The 20,650-nt window shown below is 44.8% G+C and overlaps 1 protein-coding gene across 2 annotated transcripts in view; it reads left to right on the forward strand.

Moving 5' to 3' along the window:
- The window catches only part of CNST (consortin, connexin sorting protein), a 178,297-nt gene that overhangs the window by 53,345 nt on the left and 104,302 nt on the right, over positions 1-20,650 (forward strand). Inside the window, exons 3-5 of one of the 2 annotated variants that reach the window (XM_077486144.1) lie at positions 4,285-4,472; positions 16,630-16,660; positions 20,384-20,470. In XM_077486144.1, the coding sequence (XP_077342270.1) occupies positions 4,285-4,472; positions 16,630-16,660; positions 20,384-20,470 (306 nt within the window). The remainder of the gene's footprint in view (positions 1-4,284; positions 4,473-16,629; positions 16,661-20,383; positions 20,471-20,650) is intronic. The other variant, XM_077486145.1, reaches the window with a different exon arrangement.

The raw sequence follows: 20,650 nt of genomic DNA on the forward strand, positions 1-20,650 counted from the left end.
CACTTACCGACCGCCTAACGTACTAGTACGGCGGCAAAGCAGCCTCCCTTTGCTGCATCATATACTTGGTATGCTATCCGCCCAGCACAAGCCAATCTGCTGGTCTCGGCCAATAATAGTCCGCTGGCACCTGCTGACTGGCTCGATTTATCGAACAGAGCTCTGTGATTGTAAATACAATAAAAAGCTCTGTTCACTGACAGGAGATCCTGCTGTGTTTTTTTTTTTTTTTTTTCTTTTTCCTCGCTAAGCAAGATCCTTAGTAAAAGTAGCACATATCACACACGACACATAGGCACATGTTTAACCCTTGGCTCGCCCTAGATGTTAGTCTCTTCCTACCCAGCGTCATTATTACAGTGACTGTGCATATTATTAGCACTGATCACTGTATTTAACTGATTGTAAAGTCTGTTTTAAAGAACAAAAAACCTGTTATACGTACCTGATCTGTGCAGTAGTTTTGCACAGAGCAGCCCAGATCTTACTCTTCTCGGGTACCTCCTTCGGCTCTCCTGGCTCCTCCCTCCTCACGAGTGCCCCCACAGCAAGCAGCTTGCTATGGGGACACCTGATCTGCAGCTCTGTCTCCATTCAAATACAGAGCCCCCCCCCCCCCCCTCTCTCTCTCTCCTCATTGGCTCACTGACTTTTGACAGTGGCACTCCGCTGCTGTCTCAGCCAATGAGGAGGGGTGTTCCACGCAGCCGAGTCTCTTACTGGCTAGAGATGGGCTCTGGTAAGTATTAGAGGGGCTGCTGCACACAGAAGGTTTTTATCTTAATGCATGGAATGCATTAAGATAAAAATCCTTCTGCCTTTACAATCACTTTTAATGTCACTGAGGATGTGAGTGGCAGTCAGTTCCCCCCAAGTGTCAGATTGCCTGCCACGTCCCAGTCCCAGTATAAGTCGCTTATCACCACCATTAGTAATAATACTAAAGAATAATAATTCCAGTATAGATCCCATCGTTTTTTTGTTTTTTTCCAAAGACTGTAGCAAAATACATTTTGCCCATAATTTTATGAAGAAATTCGATTTTTTTTTTTTTTCTCTTCTTTTTTAATGGACTATGTTTTTATAGCAAAGTAATTTATTTATTTTTTTATTTATTATTTTTTTCAGTCTTTTTTTTGTTTTATATCGCAAAAAAAAAAAGTGTTAATCAGATATCCCCAAAAGAAAATTCTATTTGTGAGGGGGAAAAAAATATAAATTTTTGTTTTGGGTACAGTGTTTCATGACCGTGCCATTACCAGTTAAAGTAACACCGCACCGATTTTAGCAAAAAATGGCCTGGTCATGAAGGGGGTAAAATTTTCCAGAGGTTAAGTGGTTAAAGATGACCATTGTAAGCACCCCTACCAATGTGAAATGACTCGTCTCATCTTTGTAACTGATACATTCTGCTGGAATGCTTTTGAAAAACAGACTTGCTGGATTAGGAAGGGGGGGGGGGAAATAGGATTGGCGCTATACCCTTTAAAAATTGGAGACTAAGGTATACAATTAGCAAGAAATTTCCAGCAAGCTGGATAATAAAATAAAATAAAATAGATGTGTATGTGTCAATAAGTGTCAACAATTATTGTGTCCTTTAGGGACCATAAGTGTCATAACGGATCCTAAATGCATAAATCATTAAGCAATTGTAACAGCATACAATAAAATTATATAAAGTGCTGGATTACCAGATAAAAATTAAGAAAAGAGAGCCTAACAAAGAAAACAAATGCAGCCATCGCATCTAATAAATGGTAAGCTGCAATATAATTTCTGCTTTTTGATTTAATACCGCTTTATTTATAAGGCTAGGTTCACATCTATGCAATTTACACCTGTGCATTTTTGGGTTCTTTTTGACCCCAGATCTTTCCATAAGAGGACTTGTCACCTTTATTTATTTTACAAGGGATGGTTTTACATTCCTTGTAATAGGAATGAAAGTGATTATAAAAAAATAAAAGGTAAAATGAGAAAAAAAAAATTGAAAGCACCCCCATGCCTCTGTGCTTGTGTGCAGAAGCGAAGGCATATTTAAGTCACGCACGCATATGTAAATGGATGTTGGAGCAAGAGCAAAAATTATAGCGCTAGACCTCTGTAACACTAAACCGATAGAATGTAAAGGGCTTTAACCTTTTCGCTGGCAGGCACTGTGCTCCATTTTGTACACTCAAGTGGCCAGACCATTTTTGCAATTTTTTTTTTTCCTTTTTTTTTTTATTTTTCACTTGTAGCTTTCAGGATTTGTGAAAGAACCCCCAACCATATATTTTCGGAAAGCACATAAGTGGAATAAAAAAAGTGCTACTGATTTTTTTAGAACTTGCAGTGCTTCTGCGTGCAAGCACACGGGGACAGGGGTACTTTTTTAAATTTTTATTTTTTTTTTACTTTTTTTTGTTAATTTAACTTTTTCTTCTTTTTTAGTTTTGACACTTTTGAAAAAATAAATACATTTTGATCACTTTTATTCCTATTACAAGGAAGTTCTTGTAATAGGAATATCCCTTGATTGGTCCTCTTTACAGTGAGATATGGGGTCTTGCCTCTAGGCTGGGAAGCCTGAAATAAAAAAATAAACTATCTTGTCTTCCCAGCAGAGGCGGCACCATTCGTTTTTAAATGCAGAGGTTGGGCATGACATCATAACCTCGTGCCTGGCCTCCGAACGATCATAGAGACTTCTGCGACCTTCTGGTCCGCCGGAAATCTTCTATGGTCACCATCTGGGGCCTGTCTCTGAATCACTAATGGCAGTGGCAAGCCTGTAGAAGCACCAGGGGGCGGCTGGAGGGGGAGATTGTCCCCTCTTGCCGCCCGTAAGAACGATCAAGCGGCGGAACAGCCGCTATAATTGTTCTTATGGTGTAGGGAATCGCCAGCTGAAAAAAAAGGCTATATCTGAATGATGCCTGTAGCTGCAGGCATCATTCAGATATACCCCCACAAAGTCAAGGACATCATATGACGTACCTTGGGCGGGAAGAGGTTAAAGGAATATTTAATTTTTATAGTTGAACTTTAAGCATCATTCAAACCACTGCTCCTTTTAAAAACTATTGTTTTAATACCTTTTTTTTTTTTTTTTTTCTTGCATTGATACATGTCCCCTAGTGCATTACCTGGGTCCCCATACAATTGTTATGGCGATAACTTGCATTTAAGCCTTTAAAATTAGGACTTTTGATTTTTCACGTTTGGTGTCCCATAGACTTTAATGGGCTTTGCATGTCCCCTACCACTTTTTGCCTGTTCGAGGTGTTCTGGTGCGAACCAAACCAATCCCTATTTGCTACACAGACATTCCCACTATGTTGAAGAGCAAAAGGGGGACTTTGGAAATTTGAACGAAATTATGGCCTGGTAAGCTCATGTATTTCCATCCCTGTCAATGTGACTATAAAGAAGCAAACAAGGAGTTGGCAAGCAAAAGGGGGGAGGGTTGGGACTTTAAATGAAGCCCATGGATGCAAATCAATAATTGGTTGGTTAATAAACAGTTTAATAAATCACATACAGTGGTTAAAGTGGAAGTAAACTCCCCTATCGTTTTCAGCTAAGGAAGCTGCCATCTTTGCCTGTTTAATCTTCAACTGCTATGGTGCTGCACATGTGATTCGTTATGACACCAGCCATTGGATGGTTTGATAGTTTGGCCGAGAGCACAACCAATTTGCAGTTAGCATTCCCGGCATGCCTTTTTTTTTTAACTGTTTAAATCGATGGGTTTACTTCCACTTTAACATACAAGTTCCTATTATCTCTTGACAAGGCAGTTAGAATAGGTAGTAGCACTGATATACAGTGGTTAACATACAAATTACTAATATCACTTGGCAAGGCAGATAGAATAGGTAATAACACTGGTGATAAAAAACATTGCTAGATAAATAAATGGCCAACAATATAAACCATACACACAATGAAGATTGGTGAATGAAACCGGTATCTAGTAGCTCAACGAGTTTCGTGGTTCTAGGCCACTCATCAGGAGCCGACACGCCATGATTCTGTAATTTAAAATTGTATAAGTCAAACATAATTAACATGGATACAGGATGGGTAAATGAAACCCCCCGAGAAGCAAGATTCTCGCTACAATCCGTTTGTTGATGGTAAGAGGCCAAGAGTGGTAAGCCACCTGGGAACACCACAACTGGGAGCTGAGGCGGGTATTTTTGTAAGGGAGTTTGTGTATTGCTGGATTACTATACATACTTTCTATGTATACTGTATTAATCATGTGATAAAATCTTTGCTGTGCGTGTTTTCCAGCAGATGCCGATGTGATGCTTTCTGATGACAATGGGTTTGTAGAATCTGCCCATGAATTGGCAACGCTAGAGTTAAGTGTCACCAGTGAACCCAGGAATCAAAAGCAACTCAGAGATTCTCTTTTTTCCCTCATCAAAGAAGGGTTTGAACAAAAAGATGTCAGGATGCTTCCCACGTGCCTTCACCAGGTAACTGTTTGAATGTTGGTACTATTTATTTTTGCCTGTTGTAATTGAATAAATTCTGAAGCTGTTGTATGTCCAAAGCACCTTGTTTTTCTTACTATAGGTACTAACACAGGGTTTTTTTTTTTTTTTTTTTGTTTTTGTTTTTTTAACATCCATAAATTAAAGTGCCCTAAAGAAGAATAAGCATAGACGCAGAACACTGGAGGTTTGAGCAATCCTGCAAAACTAGGCATGTGATGAAAAACATTCATAAGCAGAGGTTACTTTCAGTAAAAACTGAATTGCAAGGTGATTAGTTATTCTAGAAACGCACATAGCTGGAGTTCTTTGCACATCTTGACTTTTATTGGGCTTGACCCAATGCTGCCTTCCTCCAAGCTTCTCCATTAGTTGCACAGCCAGTAGTGAAGCAGATGGTAGAGACAGGGCTAAATCAAGTTTTTCCTGCAGGATTTTTTTATAAATTCTAGGTGCCACTTTTCCCAGATTTGCTGATTATTTTGATGCATTTCTCACTGCCAAAACCCAGCTTGTGCTTTTTTTTTTTTTTTTTTTTTTTTTAAACGATCAGATCAATATGAACTGCCTGGGTTTGACAGGTTTTGTTTGAATGCTCAATCCAGCGCCATCATTTTTCTCTGCATTGGGTGGATGGAATGACTGAAAGGGCTGAAGTACTACCTAATTGCTATTAGCAGTCCTTTGCACAAAAGGGATAGCCTTTTATGTGTGCAGCTGAATCCTTTTATTCTTGCTTATTTAGTTTGAGGCTTGTATGATTTACCCCAGGTTGTCCAACAAGAGGATTGCCTTTATTTCCTATGGGGACTGTTTACACTAGTGTGCTGCGTTGCTGTGCATTTGGGGAAAAATAGCACAGGCACCTTGATGGCTCCATCGTTTTCAATAATAGTGGATGAAAAAAAGATTTTTTGGCATGGATTTTCATGCATTTTAGCACAATCCCCTACATGTAGCATCCTCTGCTATATTGGATTTCTGTTGGCCTAACAGAAAAAAAAAACATTAAATTGTGCTCCAAAAACACTGGAACATGCTAACCCAAAGATTTGTGAACCCAGACTTGGCCCTGACCGTCTTGGCATGCAAGAAGATCAGCAAGAAAATTTAAGTTATGGCCTGGAGAAAGGTGGCAGGAGGGCTTTTTGGAAAAAGGGGGGGGGGGGGGGGGGGTTGGGGGATCTTCCTGAGAGAATATAGGACTGTCAATAAAAAGTCAGCAGATTTAATAATCTGGAGGGTGTGTGTGTGTGTGTGTGTGTGTGTGTGTTTTAATGTATATTGGTCCCTGCAAGTTGGAATATACTGACACCCAGACATGTAGGACCAATGATCGTTTGGAAGACCGTAACACTGCAAAAAGGAAAATAAGTGTCCAAACATTACATGTCACCTGCAGTAAGGATTTAATAGGTAACTATACTCATTAGTAATTATCCCTAAGAAGACATAGCGGTATACGATTATCCACAAACGACATTTCACCTAGTATAAGAATAAGGATTTAAAGGATGACTGGCCTTCTGGTAGAGTCATCCATTAAATGTCCCCACCCCCAAGTTGTCTTATCTATCCCTGCTGATCTTTGCTGTACAGCCCAATTATGATTTGCACAAATGTTAAGCAAATCTATATTTTAGGTAAAACAATTAAACATTTGATTACACACAGTTAAAATATAATCTTCAATCCGCTTTTGTATTTTGTATACATATTGAGTTAATATAACTGTGTCGAGTGGCTCAAATTTGTGTATGCCCACCAAATGATGGAAAAGGTCAGTACCCAAAAATGTACATAGTACTTTAAACACCTTACCGCTCATCAGTTTAGAGCGAACTAATACATGAAGGCTCTAGAATTATTTTTTCCCCCTGGCATGGGAGGGAATAGTCAGTTGGTGTGTTGCAATTGTTGCTTCCATATGCATGTGTGTCCTGGGTACATGTATGCACTTTTTTTTTTTGGTGTGACTGTGATCGAATAGTGGTTGCATTGACTAGTTCTCTTTATGGAGATGAGTGGACACCTGATTTATTCTCTGCCTTGTGCCTAAGCTCCTTACCTGGCCACAGCAACTAGGATCTGAGCTGTGACCCAACAGCTTGAGTTCATATTCAGAAGACATTGGGGAATAGATCCATGATCTCCCTCCATTTCCACTCACTATCCTGAATTACTTTTTTTATATATATATATATAATATACTACTACAAATTCTTCATCTGAAGAGAACAGCAAACGCAAGCTTGTTTGTATCCTATCGCTGCTGCACCAAAGTAGTTGCAATGGTGGCTATACGATCTCTTTAACATGGCCAGCTGTAAACATCTGCAGTTGAGCCACTGTTTTGCTGCCAACAACCGCCCAAGTCTACAATACAGCCAGAGGGGGTTTTTCACATGCCGCAGTAGTTGGCGTTGCAGCAAATTAGGCTCACCCATTCAAGTTAATGTGAGAGCACTGCAACTGCATGCCAAGCACTTGGCTTTTGTTTGCAGTTCATTCAGGAGGCAGAAGGCTTGCCTCGTGGATACCGGACAGTGGCTACCACAGATCGCTTTGCTAGAAAATGGACTAGTATGAACTTGGCCTAAAGGTATTCAAGATTAACTGTACTAAAAGTAAGGAACCGGTCTACGTAGAAATATGGAGCAGCTAATGCAGAGCAAAGCATCACATATACTATAATATCCCCACCAGTCATACACTGTTTCCCTTAACTTCCCCCAGCCCTATATGAATGGGCTGCCCTGTATGTACAAAGCGCAGAGCCGCATCACTGTTTTACTTAGCCTAAAACAAATCTTAAAGGATAATTTCATTTTTCATAACATGTTACACCCATATTCAGGGTGTAACATGTTACGAACGGACCGGCCCCCGAACTTCCCTAATCCCCGCTGTGACAGCTAGCGGTGTTCTTCTCCCTCTCCGCTAGCTGTCACAATTTTAAAATAAATGTGGCCAAGTGGGGCTCCGCCCACCCGACCTTGTCACTGATTGACAGGGCTCTGGGCATGTAAACCGACAAGGTTTGGCAGCCCTTGCGACTGTCAGCTTGAAGTTTTTAATGAGCTACCACGGCACTGTGGAGCGCCGCAGTAGTTCATTCATGCTTCCTGTCAGATTGCATCTGCTTACCCGTATGGGATGGACGGGCAAGCAGATACACTGGCAGATCTGCTGGGGACCTGCATGGCACCAGCGATCTTGCTTGTGCAATGCTTTACAGGCTCTTACCCGCAAATTTTTTTAGCATTTTATTTTTTTCCAAAAAGTAAACTTTTTTTTTTTTTTTTTTTTTTTTTTTCAGCACCTATGGAAACTTGTCAAACTTTAAAGTTAGCCTGCAAGAATCAAATCAAAAATTAACATCATGCCACGACTGCTATACCTCCTGCAGGCCTTACCCATTAAAATAACACCTGTTTTTTCAGACAATCCGATTGGCATTTATTAAATAAGTCTGGCAAGGGAAGTAGTCTCTCCTTCAGAGGACCCTCCTACAGAGACCCAAGCTAGCAGACAGACAGAGTAGGCCTTCCAGATCCTGCCCTATACTGCACTGCGGTACAAATCTCTAGAGTAACTGATGCAGGCACTCCTCCTATAAGCTTTGGGTCACTCTGGAACAGGACTCTGTGCCATTTCTCATAACTGGCCTTCCCTGGGCAGGCACCCACCTCTCTCATCTTCACCAATCTTACCCATTAATAGAACCAGTGTTATTAGAACTTAAAAGCTATTTTAAATGTGCAGACGTAACCAGCTCTTCTTCATGAGTACCACCCAGCTTTCGCCCCTGGCTACGTGGACAGGGTCTTTCAGATCCAAACAGAGCTGCCCTGACAATCCACGACTATGTTCTTGCACCCCTCAGGCTGAGCCCAACCTTTGGATCTCTATGGATCCCTCACCAGTTCCGCAATGGGCAGATGGAAACTATTGCAACTGTTTTTTGCTTTCTACATTCCCTTCCGGACCCTGCGGGCTTTAACAGGGGCCTTCCATTTGTCCTATCGTTCCACCTCTTTCTCTACCCCTATCCAGGGCTTTTTTTTTTTTTCAGCAGGAGCGGCGTTCCCCCACCTCTGGCTGCCCTGTCCTCTCTCTACAACCTGTCACTAAACGCAGAAGACGGTAGAGAGAGTTTTTGCGCTACTACCATGTTCTGTGTTATTGCCGGGCACCTAGGGCTTGTGCAGGGCTGGGAATTTGTTGGTTGGTGCCGCGGGTCCCAATGTCAGAACTACCCGTATGTTATTTCTATCCCATGGTGCATCAGAAGATAGCTCCAGTCCCCGCCCCTGCCTGTCAGACCTGAGCAGCACAGAGCCGAGTGACGCGATCTGGCTGTAAGCTACAGGTCTAGTAGGTGGAGACTGCACAGTGTTGAAAAGAAAAAGCCTGCACACACCTGCTTGCTGCCTTGCTGTGAACCTGTAAACAGGTGAGAGAGAGCTGTTGAACGAAAGGAAGGAGGGCGGGCGCATATGCAGACATGCCAGCTGAGGGGGTGATGGGATTTGCCAAAACAGGTAAGAGCTGCGACGGAAAATGAGGACAAAGTGAGAGCTGTGTAGGGAGGGGCAGGTTGTGTAAGCTGTCCACCATCCACAGCTATGGGTGTAAGCTCTGGATGGGGGGGGGGGCTTAAAGTGATTTTAAAGGCTTGTTTTTATTTTATTTTTTTAAAATAACAAACCTATCATACTTGCCTCCACTGTGCAGCTCGTTTTGCACAGAGTGGCCCCGATCGTTGATTTCTGGGGTCCCCCGGCGTCTCTCCTAGATCCTCTCCGCATCAGATGACACCCTAGGACATGGGTGCTCAACCTGTGGTCCTCCAGCTGTTGCCGAACTACAATTCCCATCATGCCTTTGCTTTTGGGAGTCATGCTTGTAACTATCTGTTTGAAATGCCCCATGGTACTTGTAGTTCTGCAAAAGCTGGAGGGCCAGGGGCAAATCCCATACCCTAGGAGAGCTCTCCCGGGGGTTACCTTGCAGGTGCACTCCTGAGTCCAGCATTTGCATCCATAGACCCAAATGCTGGATTCAGCCCCGTTGCCCGCATCATTGGATTTGATTGAGAGCACATTATACAGTGCGAGTACAACGATCTCCCCTGATGTTCTATTGTTTTCTGACAGGGGGACGACCCTCAGGCCAGATTTACCTTGGTCAGCGCTCTCAGCCATTGGCTGAAAGTGCTGATCAGAAGCCAATTTTCAAATTTTTGTATAAAAATGAAGGGACAAATGCCAAAATGTTTCTTGTACAAGAACAGAATGAGCAATTCTCTTTTTAATGTGGATTTTTCGTACAAGAAAAATCAGAAAAAGACCGCGCTTGATACCATAGACAAAAAAGCCTTTGCCGTACAAATTGTCCATCGGTTCCAATTTGCTGTGAGACGACGAGGAAAATTAGACGATCGTTCATCCGATTTTCTTAGTTTGTACCTGACTTTAGTAGAGAGTTTAAAAGGTTGAATAGAGTTGTTGTGTACTGCATGAATGGGTGTTAATGAGGATGATAAAATAGGTTTGTTTGGCAATGTCGAGGCATGAATTGTGTTTTTTGGAGGGCAGATTTATTTTGGTTGAAGTCTTGCTGTGAAGATAGATTTCATGCACACTGGAGTTTTTAAAATGCCTGTAACATTAGCTGTAAATTAGTTTTGAAGTGTTTTTCAAGTAGCGTTTTCTTTTTTTTAGCTGTAGTGTGACTATATTTAACTCTTATGGAGTACAGTCTTTTGTAAAGCGTCCGTGTTTTGTTAATGTATAATTTCAATTCTATATTCTCTGATGCTGGCAATGTGAAAGCATTGTTTTTAAATGATCTTGTAAGTGGAAAAAGCACCTATACTTCTAGTTAATGAAGGTTAATAATTGCTGCAATTGTATCTATTAGCTTTTCACTGTTTGTTCTACATAATCTTGTTTTCTCTTATATTCACCGACCAACACAGCTCCTCTCCTTGTAACTAAATGGGTTTGTTAGCCTGTCACTAGCAGAAACTAGGCAAAATTGTAACACAATACACAGAATTGTCAGTACCGCCCAGAGGGTGGACCCTGTGCTAACAACCCTCCCTGCTGCTCCAGCAGCTTCAATTTTGCCTAGTGAAGGAGAATGACCTAGTAATCCTGCGGGCCCTTCGGTCCATTTTTTTGTTGCAGGACTTATGCTGTTGCGCAAGATGAATGGTCCTGAGATCTTTTGTCAACTGCCGGCTGGGTGACAGGCTGGTTAAGTTATCCTTGTAGTCCGGCCATCGAGCGTGTGCACGTCGCAGCTACGGCTCGGCAGGCCACGATATACCTCAGCTCCAGAGGTGGTCGGTGAGCTTCAATGCTCTGGGGTATACATATGACCGGGCTACTGATGTCTGGATCACAGTATACTGGGCCAACAGCCACCCTGTAACTGCGCAGGAGTGGGTCTGTGATGGAATGTCTCCCAGCTCTTCAGGACTGGTAAGTACGGCTCTCCCTGCTTTGGTGAGGTGAGCAGCTGGGCATTCCCTGGGAGGTCGATTCGGGGGCCTCCTCAGCTTATCTTCTCTCCCAAGTCCTTATCGTGCGTGTGCGTGTGTGTGTGTGTGCGCGCGCGCACGCAGGGGATCGCTGGGTCTCTCACCTGATGGGGGTCTGTGCGGTTAGCGATGGTCCTGGTTCCGGTGTGGGGGGTCCCAAAAAGGTGCCTGTGGCGATAGTGTGCTGTGTTGAGGCAGCACTGTTCCCCTCACCGCATGGCGCTGTCCGGCGGCCATTTTGGATGAGGGCATAGCAGGTTCCCCTTGTGAGCTTCAGCGGCCTTTTTCTGTAGGATTTCACTATTCAGATCTCATATTTTTATGAAGCCTGAGCGCTTTTATTCACAGCAGATCTCTAGTGACAGCATGCCATGTGCTATCACATGCTTTTTCCTGTGTATACAGGTCGCTGAGCAGCCATTCCCTGAATGCTGGTGCAAGCTCTGCAGGTCGCTTCAGAGCGGTTTTCTACTGCTGCTGCCGACACAGCCTCTTCACCCTGCACTTGGGTAACCTCCTGGGGACTACAGGCACGGCTAGTAACCAACACAGAACGCCTCAGGGTGGTGAGTCTGGCGCTAGGAGCCCCCCCCCCCCCCAGCCAGTGGCAGCAGGACGGTGGGACCTTTACTGTCCTAAGTCCCCTTTCAGGTGGCAGCCAGGGTAGGGTCAGCATGGCTTCAGAAACTGGTGCTTCTTTCCCCGAAATCCAGGCTATTGCAACTGGGTCAACTGCGGATTGCGCTGTGCCCATGCACAGCCTGATGGCGGTCCTTAACTCAGTTGCTAAAATGTGTTCCCGTATTTGACTTATTTTGACAAGTTAATCTACAGGCAATGGGGTTGGCCGCAAAGGACCTTTTCGGTCCCCAAAAACATGACGGTGCGTTACCCCTTTGAGGAAAACCTTCTCAAGAAATGGTCGGCTCCTCCGGTCGTGGTCCAGGTTATCCAGGTTGTATAAAGTAACCATGATCCCGGTAAAGGTGACTCCTGCATTCAAGGATCCCATGAACAGGAAGGCCGAGGCAGTGGCTCGTTCCTTGTTTACGGTTGTGGGGTCTGCCATACGACCTGTACTGGCATCTGCACTTGTGTCACAGACACTGAGTGGGCAAAACTTTTGCACCATGAATTGGGAGAGCAGAAGGCTTCTCCTGTCTGCATAGAATTGGCGGACCAACTAGTGTAAGGCCTCAAGTACGTTTGTGATGCGTCCCTGGATACCCTCCCCTTGTTATCCAGGGCTTCAGTGTCAGCTGTGGTGCTGCGGTGCCCGATTTGGTTAAAATGCTGGTCTGCTGACCAGGCATCTAAGGCCGCGTACACACGGGCGGACTGTTCGCCCAACTTAGTCCGCTGAACAGTGTTTCAGCGGACAGTCCGCTCGTGTGTGGGCTTCAGCGGACTGTTTCAGCGGACAGTCTGACGAACAAAGTCTTACGGAATTTCCGTAAGACAGTCCGTTCAAACTTGGTTTTGTCCGTCCAAACTTGGTTTCAGCGGACAGTCCGCTCGTGTGTAGGCAAGTTGGACGGACTAAGTATCGCGCATGCTCAGAAAGGGTTTACACGGCCGAAGGTTGCATTGCAGTGTATAGGACGTCGTTTTTCTAGTCCCGTCGTACGTGCTGTACACGTCATCACGCACGTTTTCAGCGGACTGTTCGTTCATCGTGTGTGGTCAAGTCCGTTCATGCTAATTTTGAACCGACTGTTTGTCGGATTGTTTGACGAACTTAGTTGGGCGAACAGTCCGCCCGTGTGTACGCGGCCTAAGAAAGCCCTGACGGATCTTCCCCTCCTTGGCGACGGCTCTTTGGAGCCTCATTGGATGACATTATTAAAATTGCCACCGGTGGTAAGAGTACCCTACTCCCGCAAGCCAGGAAGTCTAAGGAGCCACGCCGCAGGCAAGGGCCCTCTTTTTCCGCTCACAAGCGGCTTTTTCGTCCGACCGGGGCTTTGTCGCAGTGCCGCCAGGACAGCCACGGATGGACAAAAGCGTCCCTGGCGTCACAAGCTTGGCAAGCCTATGACAAAAAGTGCTACCGCATGAAGGTTTGCCCCCACCCATGTCTCGGGTGGGGGGGTCGCCTTTGTAAGTTTGCAGCCCTGTGGTCCTCCTGATTATCCGACCAATGGGTCTGCGATCTGATTTCCACTGGCTACAAGATAGTTTCTCTCTTGGCCGCCGAACAGATTCTTTCCCTCCAGCATACCCATGTCCCCGGTTCGCCGAGAGGCCCTGTTGGGGGCGGTAAGAGACTTGCTGAGTGGAGGGGTGATTGTACCAGTTCCCGGAATCGGAACCCTTCCAGGGATTCTACTTAAATCTGTGGTTCCCAAGAAGGAAGGGGTGCGTCCAATCTTGGACTTAAAAGCCCTCAATCACTTTGTGAAAGTGCAGAGGTTCAGGATGGAATCGGTTCGCTCAGTAGTCGCTGCACTCCATCAAGGGGACTCCCTGGCGTCCTTTGACATCCAGGATGCGCACCTGCGCATACCCATATGTCTGCGGCATCAAAAGTATCTGCGATTTGCAGTTGGGAAAGACCACTATCAGTTTGTGGCGCTACCATTTGGCCTGGCATCAGCCCCCCCGAGTCTTTACCAAGGTATTGGCTCCAGTTTTGGCATTGCTGAGACAACGCGGGATCGCGATCGTGGGATATCTAGACGATCTCCTCCTGAGAGCATCTTCCGCTTCAGAGTTGGAGGAGGATGTTGCGATCACCATGCAGACTTTGCAAGAATTTGGGTGGCTGTTGAACCTAAAGAAGTCGGTGGTTGTACCAACCCAGCGTCTGGAGTACCTAGGCTTGCTGCTGGACTCCAAGGAAGCAAGAGTCTTTTTCTCCCTTCAGACAAAGTGCAGACCCTCAGAGCTGCGATAAAACTGCTGTGGAATAGCGAACGGTCGTCACTTCGCTTTTGCATGCGAGTCCTGGGACTCATGGTGGCTGCCTTGGAGGCCACGCAGTATGCCCAGTTCCACACCAGGGTCTTGCAGAAAGAGATTTTGTCAAAATGGGCCAAATCTCCGTTGTCCCTGGATCGTTCGATCCAGGTGAGCCAGTCCGTCAAACTCCCTGTTATGGTGGCTGAGATCCCCGGTGATTCAGTCAGGAAAGTCGTTCTTCCTGCTCCAATGGACGGTGATCACAACGGACGCCAGCCTATCCGGCTGGGGTGGAGTGATGGGGATTCAGTCGGCTCTGGGCCTCTGGTGAATGGAAGAATCCAAGTTGCCGATCAATCTGCTCGAATTGAGAGCGAGAGTGTCTTCAAGGGCGTCCGATCAGGGTACAGTCTGACAACGCCACAACTGTGGCGTACATAAATCACCAAGGTGGAACAAGGAGCTCAGCAGCTGCTCGGGAGGTCGCTTACATACTTCGGTGGGCAGAGCGACGCATACCGGCCCTGTTGGCCATTTACATCCCGGGGGTGGAAAATTGTCAGGCGGACTATCTGAGTCATCAGATGCTGGACCCAGGAGAATGGGCGTTGCATCCAGAGATATTCCAGCTGCTGTGCCTGAAATGGGGCACGCCAGATGTGGATCTATTGGCCTCCCGTCTCAACCGGAAGGTGCCAAGATTCGTTTTCAGGACAAGAGATCTGTGGGCAGACGCATCAGACGCGCTTGTGGCTCCGTGAGATCAGTACCAGCTGATCTACACCTTTCCTCCACTGAATCTGTTGCCACGTCTGCTTCACAGAGTGGAAGCCGAGGGGATTTCAGTAATCCTGGTTGCCCCAGATTGGCCTCAGCGGCCCTGGCGACTGCCGCTGCGAGAGGACCTCCTATCTCAAGGTCCAATCTTTAACCCTGCTTTACCATTGCTGGCTTTAACGGCATAGCTATTGAGAGCCAGGTGCTGAGGAACCGGGGTCTGTCAGACTCTGTGATTCCAACTATGTTGAAGGCGCGGAAATCTTCATCCTGGAAGATATACCATCGTACCTGGAAGGCCTACATCTCCATGTGTGAGGAGAAAGGATGGCATCTGCGCTCCTTTTCTATATCCAGGATCCTGCTGTTTCTTCAGCAAGGAGTAGACCAGAAGTTGGCGTTAAGCACCATTAAGGGGCAAATTTCAGCCTTGGCTGTTTTTTTTTATTTATTTATTTATTTTTTTCCAGCGACCCCTGGCGTCTCACTCATTAGTGAATCCCTTCGTTCCGGGGGTACGACATGTAGTCCCTCCGGTGCGCCCACCGTTACCCCCATGGGATTTGAACCTGGTGTTGGCGCTTCAAAAGCTGCCGTTTGAAAACATCAGGGAGATTCCCCTGTTGACTCTTTCCCAGAAAGTGGTCTTTCTAGTGGCCATCGCATCGGCCAGAAGGGTTTGGAATTGGCGGCCTTGTCATGCAAGTCGCCTTATCTGGTTATTCACAGGGATAAGGTGGTGTTGCGTCCGCAACCGTCCTTTCTACCGAAGGTGGTCTTGGCTTTTCATATCAATGAGGACATTGTATTACCATCATCCTAAGCCGAAGCACCCCAAAGAGGTGGCCCTTCATGCTCTCGATGTGGTTAGGGCTCTGAAGGTGTACCTGTCTGCCACAGCTCCCTTTCGGAAGTCAGACTCACTTTGTTTCGGTGGCTGGTCCAAAGAAGGGTATGGTGGTCTCGTCGGCCACCATTTCCAGGTGGATCAGACAGATTGTAGTCCAAGCCTACGCCTTTTAAGGGGCAGGTGCCCCCCTTTCCAGTCACGGCCCACTCTATAAGAGCAATCAGAACGTCTTTGGCCCTCCGACACCAAGCGTCTGTTGCTCAGGTGTGTAAGGCGGCGACCTGGTCGTCTGTCCATACGTTTACCAAGTTCTACAGGGTAGACGTCAGTGCATCGGCTGATGCCTGTTTTGGCCGCAAAGTTTTGCAGGCAGCCGTGTAGTTGGAATTATATATGCAATTGAGATTTTTTTCCTGGTTTTTCGATAAAAACGCAGTACTGTTTTGTTAATGCACTGTTGCATTACTTCCACAATGTTGCGGTCTTGGGGATCACTCCTGTTGAGGATGCCCGGTTATATGGTGGTGTTTTTCCACACACTGCTGTTTTTTGTGGTTTTAGTTTTACTAGTTCCCACTTGCCATGGTGAATGAAGTTTTTATGCTGTTTTTCCCACCCCTCGTTTGGCACTGCTTGGGGACGTCCCATTTAGTTACAGAGAGGAGCTGTGTCGGTCAGTGAATATAAGAGAAAATAGGATTTTTGTACTCACTGAAAATCATTTTCTCTGTATTTCACCGACCGACAGCACCCACCCCTCCTTTTCTCTAAGTTATACTGCTTGTTGACTTACTGAAGCTGCTGGGGCATCAGGGAGGGTTGTTAGCACAGGGTCCGCCCCCTGGGCGGTACTGACAATTCTGTGTATTGTGTTACAATTTTGCCTAGTTTCTCATAGTGGCAGGCTAACAAACCCATTTAGTTACAGAGAGGAACTGTCGGTCGGTGAATTACAGAGAAAAGGATTTTACGGCGCCTTGTGAAAATCATTAAACGTTATTCCTGTTTATTGTAGGGTAAGGGTAACCAATATTGACCTATGTTTTCCATTCTCTCTATAGATTGCCGAGACATATTTTCTGGAGGAAGACTGTATCCTTTTCTTGTATGCTGACATGACAATATTAGTCAGTAACGTAGCCACATAACATAAACACGTTGCTTCTTTTTAATCCTGTGTGCTTAAGGCTGGGTTAACACTAATGTGATTCACACCATATCGCTGCGCAGATCACTGTGCAATGTGAATTTAGCCATACAGTTTGAATGGCTGAACTCGCATCACATTCGGACCAAAATGATACAGGGCGCTTATTTTGGTCTGCACTGCAATCGGATTGTATGGGTGTTTACACCCATGTGATCCAATTTCTGTACCATTTCACAGTTCACACTGCGAACTGCGAACCGATCTGGGGTGTCACTGACTTTACATTGACACCCGCAATGGTTTGCAGATGTCAGAGTGAACCGTCTGCAATTCATGTGCTACGCGGAAACCCGCACGGGATCCGCAGGGTTTCCTACATTGCACCAGTGTGAACCCAACCTAAAACATCCTAAACAACGTCATATTCTCTTTCTTACTCCATTGCTGTAACTAACACAAGCAAATTACATGTTTATGTTGGTATTATCCTTAAAGTGGAGGGCCACCCTGAAAAAAAAAAACATAAAAATTTTTGAAAAAAATCATAAAAAACAAAAATGAAAAAACATTTTTTTTTTTAAACTTACCAGAAATGGCTGTTGCTAGGCACATCATCCTAATCTCCTCGGCGGAGATCTTCTTTCTTCTCTCCTTCGTGCGGCGTCTTCTGGGTAATGGGTCGCGCTGTGTTCTGGGAACTGTATGTCCCAGAACACAGCGCGTCCCATTCACAAAGCGCTGCGCAACTCACGCATGTGCAGTAGGAAACGGGCAGTGAAGCCGCAAGGCTCCACTGCCTGTTTCCCTTAGCCAAAATGGCGGCGCCGGGACCCGAGACCGAGGGACGGGTCAGCCTCGGGCGGCCGACATCGTGGGCGCCCTGGACAGGTAAGTGTGCTTATTAAGTCAGCAGCTACAGTGTTTTGCAGCTGCTGACTTTTACTTTTTTTTTTTTTTTAAACCGGCCCTCCTCTTTACCCAGTTGCCGACCAGCGCACGCCGATGTATGTCGGCAGAATGGCACGGGCAGGCAAATGGACGTACCTGTATGTCCCTTTTAAATTTGGCGCCCTGCCATCGGGAGCACGCCGGCAGCGGCGCACTCCCGCGCTGGTCGGGACCCCCGTGAGTCCGGTCGCGGGACCCGCGATCGTCTCGCGGTGCGGCCGAATGAAGAAATGCCGTTGTAAACAGCATTTCTCCATTCTGCCTAGCAACTAGTGACGCTGATCTCTGCTCCATGTGATTAGAACAGAGATCAGTGTTCACTAAATTAAAGCCCAGCCCCCAAAAGTTAGTAACACACCCCTAGGAACACTTAACCCCTACACTGCCACCCACTGGTTAACCCCTTCAGTGCCAGTGTCATTTACACAGGAATCACTGCATTTATATAGCAGTGATTGCGGTATAAATGACAATGGTCCCCAAAAATGTGTCAAAAATGTCCGCTATGTCCGCCATAATGTTGCAGTCACAATAAAAAATCGCTGATCGCCGTCATTACTAGTAAAAAAAAAAATATTAATAAAAATGCCATAAAACTATCCCCTTCTTTGTAAACGCTATAACTTTTGCGCAAACCAATCAATAATCGCTTATTGCGTTTTTTTTTTTTTTTTTTTTACCAAAAATATGTAGAAGAATACGTATCGTCCTAAACTGAGGGAAAAAATTTGTTTTTTTATATATTTTTGGGGGATATTTATTATAACAAAGTAAAAAATAATGCGTTTTTTTTTCAAAATTGTCGCTCTATTTTTGTTTATAGCGCAAAAAATAAAAACCCCAGGGGTGATCAAATACCACCAAAAGAAAGCTCTATTAGTGGGAAAAAAAGGACGTCAATTTTGTTTGGGAGCCACGTCGCACGACCGCGCAATTGTCTGTTAAAGCGACGCAGTGCCGAATTGCAAAAAGTGGTCTGGTCTTTGACCAGCAAAATGGTCCGGTCTGTAAGTGGTTATTTCCCACTATGATTGGACCTCCTATGTACGTGTTTGTTAAAATTGAAAAAGAAAACTGTTTGTTGATATTTTATTCTTAAAGTAGACCTAGCGTCAAATTAACATTTTATGTTAAAGACTGATTAAAGCTTCTCGTTCATGTGACCTGCAAAACATGGGGCCCACTCTTGGATCCTGCCATCTTGTTTTTAATGGCAGCTGACTTGGGAGGTAACACTGTAGTCACTTTTGGGGTGCTGAGCAGAAATCTCAGGCCTGCAGTTTATTACTGTTAAGTGTGGGTTTACCAGTGTAACCTGGTCTTCTAATAACGATTAGTAGACTGAGAGGTTTGTTTACATAAATAAAATTATTAAAAATAGCAGGAAGGGGGAAAAAATGTAGTGGAAAGCTATGCAGCTGCGGGTCCACGGAGTAATTTGAGAAGCTTTGAACTTGGCCTCCTAGTGGAGTGTATCCTGCTTTAGTGCTCTCTGAGGAGAGAAAGCTGGCCATACACCTATAGATTATCTGTAGATTTTCTATGGTTAGATGGAAAAAGTGCAACAGATTTCTCCATGGTCGCTAAACTTTGTTGATGGAGGAATCTCCCACTTTTTCCCTCTAACCATAGAAAATCTGCAGATAATCTATAGGTATATGGCCAGCTTAAGTCTTGGTCCTGAAAGTTCAGCTGCTGAAGAAAGAAAGGTCGGTAGAGCACTCTCTGGCAGCCCCCGGATGTGTAGATTGTTTAGCCGATTGTGGTTATCTGCTTCCTTGGCTGTTAATTCAAGTGTTTTAAACTTTGTGTGGAGGGTACACATGGTGGCAGAGTGATCCCTAATAGTGTCATCTGGGTCGCCAATATGGCGTTCTACCTCTGTCAGATGAATAAGGAATTTGTTAATGTCTCTGCATATCAACCAAATACCTGTTTGGAGAGTGTCCATCTTGTCAGTAAGTTAGTAATCCCCTGTGTAAGAGCAGAAAAGTTGGCCTGTTCCACTAGATCTCTCTTCTGTTTGAGCTGCTATGTTACCAGCTGACTGCTTTCCTCCAGCTCGATCGATTGATGTTGAGATTACTTTGCTACTGCTTAACCAGATTTGTAAATTTGCACATTTTATGTTGTAGGCAGCACCACCATAAATCAGAGGAGGAGGGGAAGATGGTTCTGTATAATTGTGGGACAGGGTGCCACCTGGATAGCAGTTTGAAAATGTTCTTGAGATAGAAATTAAAGGTGGGCAAACTATGAGTCGACATGAACAGGCACAGGCTTTTTAAATGGAAAATTCTATGTTTTTTGTTTTGTTTTGTTTTTTTGTGGTATTGTTTTATATGTAATAATTTTATATTTTAAGGTTGACCTTGCATAAAATGTAAGGTACTGCTATTTACTAGACTCCACCCCCTCAATTAAAAATACTGATAAAAAAAAGTCTAAAAAAGAATTGAAATCTTCTGACATCTTCACAAAGGCACTAGGGATGTTGCTCAGCCTTTTGGGGAGTCCTGGGAAAGCTGAGAATCCCAAACCTCATGTAAATCAAGTTTTAGCACTGTGCCTTAAGAGGTTCACTGAAAATCTGATTACTAAATGATGATCATGTTGGTTATATTATTATTTTATTAATAATTCTGCCTTTCAGGACTGCTAGTGTCCTTTCCCTTTTTTATGCATCAGATTTGGAAAATCCTTAACAGTTTAATCAGATGAAAAAGCAATGCAGTTTATCCAGCTGGAACGAATATATCATGAGCAACTACTTGCAAATCTGTCCGCTATTCAAGAGCAATGGGGTGAGTAAATCAGCGTTGTGTACGTCTTGTTCCCTGCCACATGGAATGCTTTAATTAGATACGGTTCACATGGGATTTATCCATGCTGTTCATGTCAAACTACAGTTGATGATCAGTATCTTTTTTTAAACATATACTGTACAATTAAATTCATTAAATTATCAGGCCTATTGAAGTATA

This window comes from Lithobates pipiens, unplaced genomic scaffold (genome assembly GCF_037356315.1).
Source record: "Lithobates pipiens isolate NorthernLeopardFrog02 unplaced genomic scaffold, aLitPip1_a1.2 Scaffold_18, whole genome shotgun sequence".
Taxonomy (NCBI): domain Eukaryota; kingdom Metazoa; phylum Chordata; class Amphibia; order Anura; family Ranidae; genus Lithobates; species Lithobates pipiens.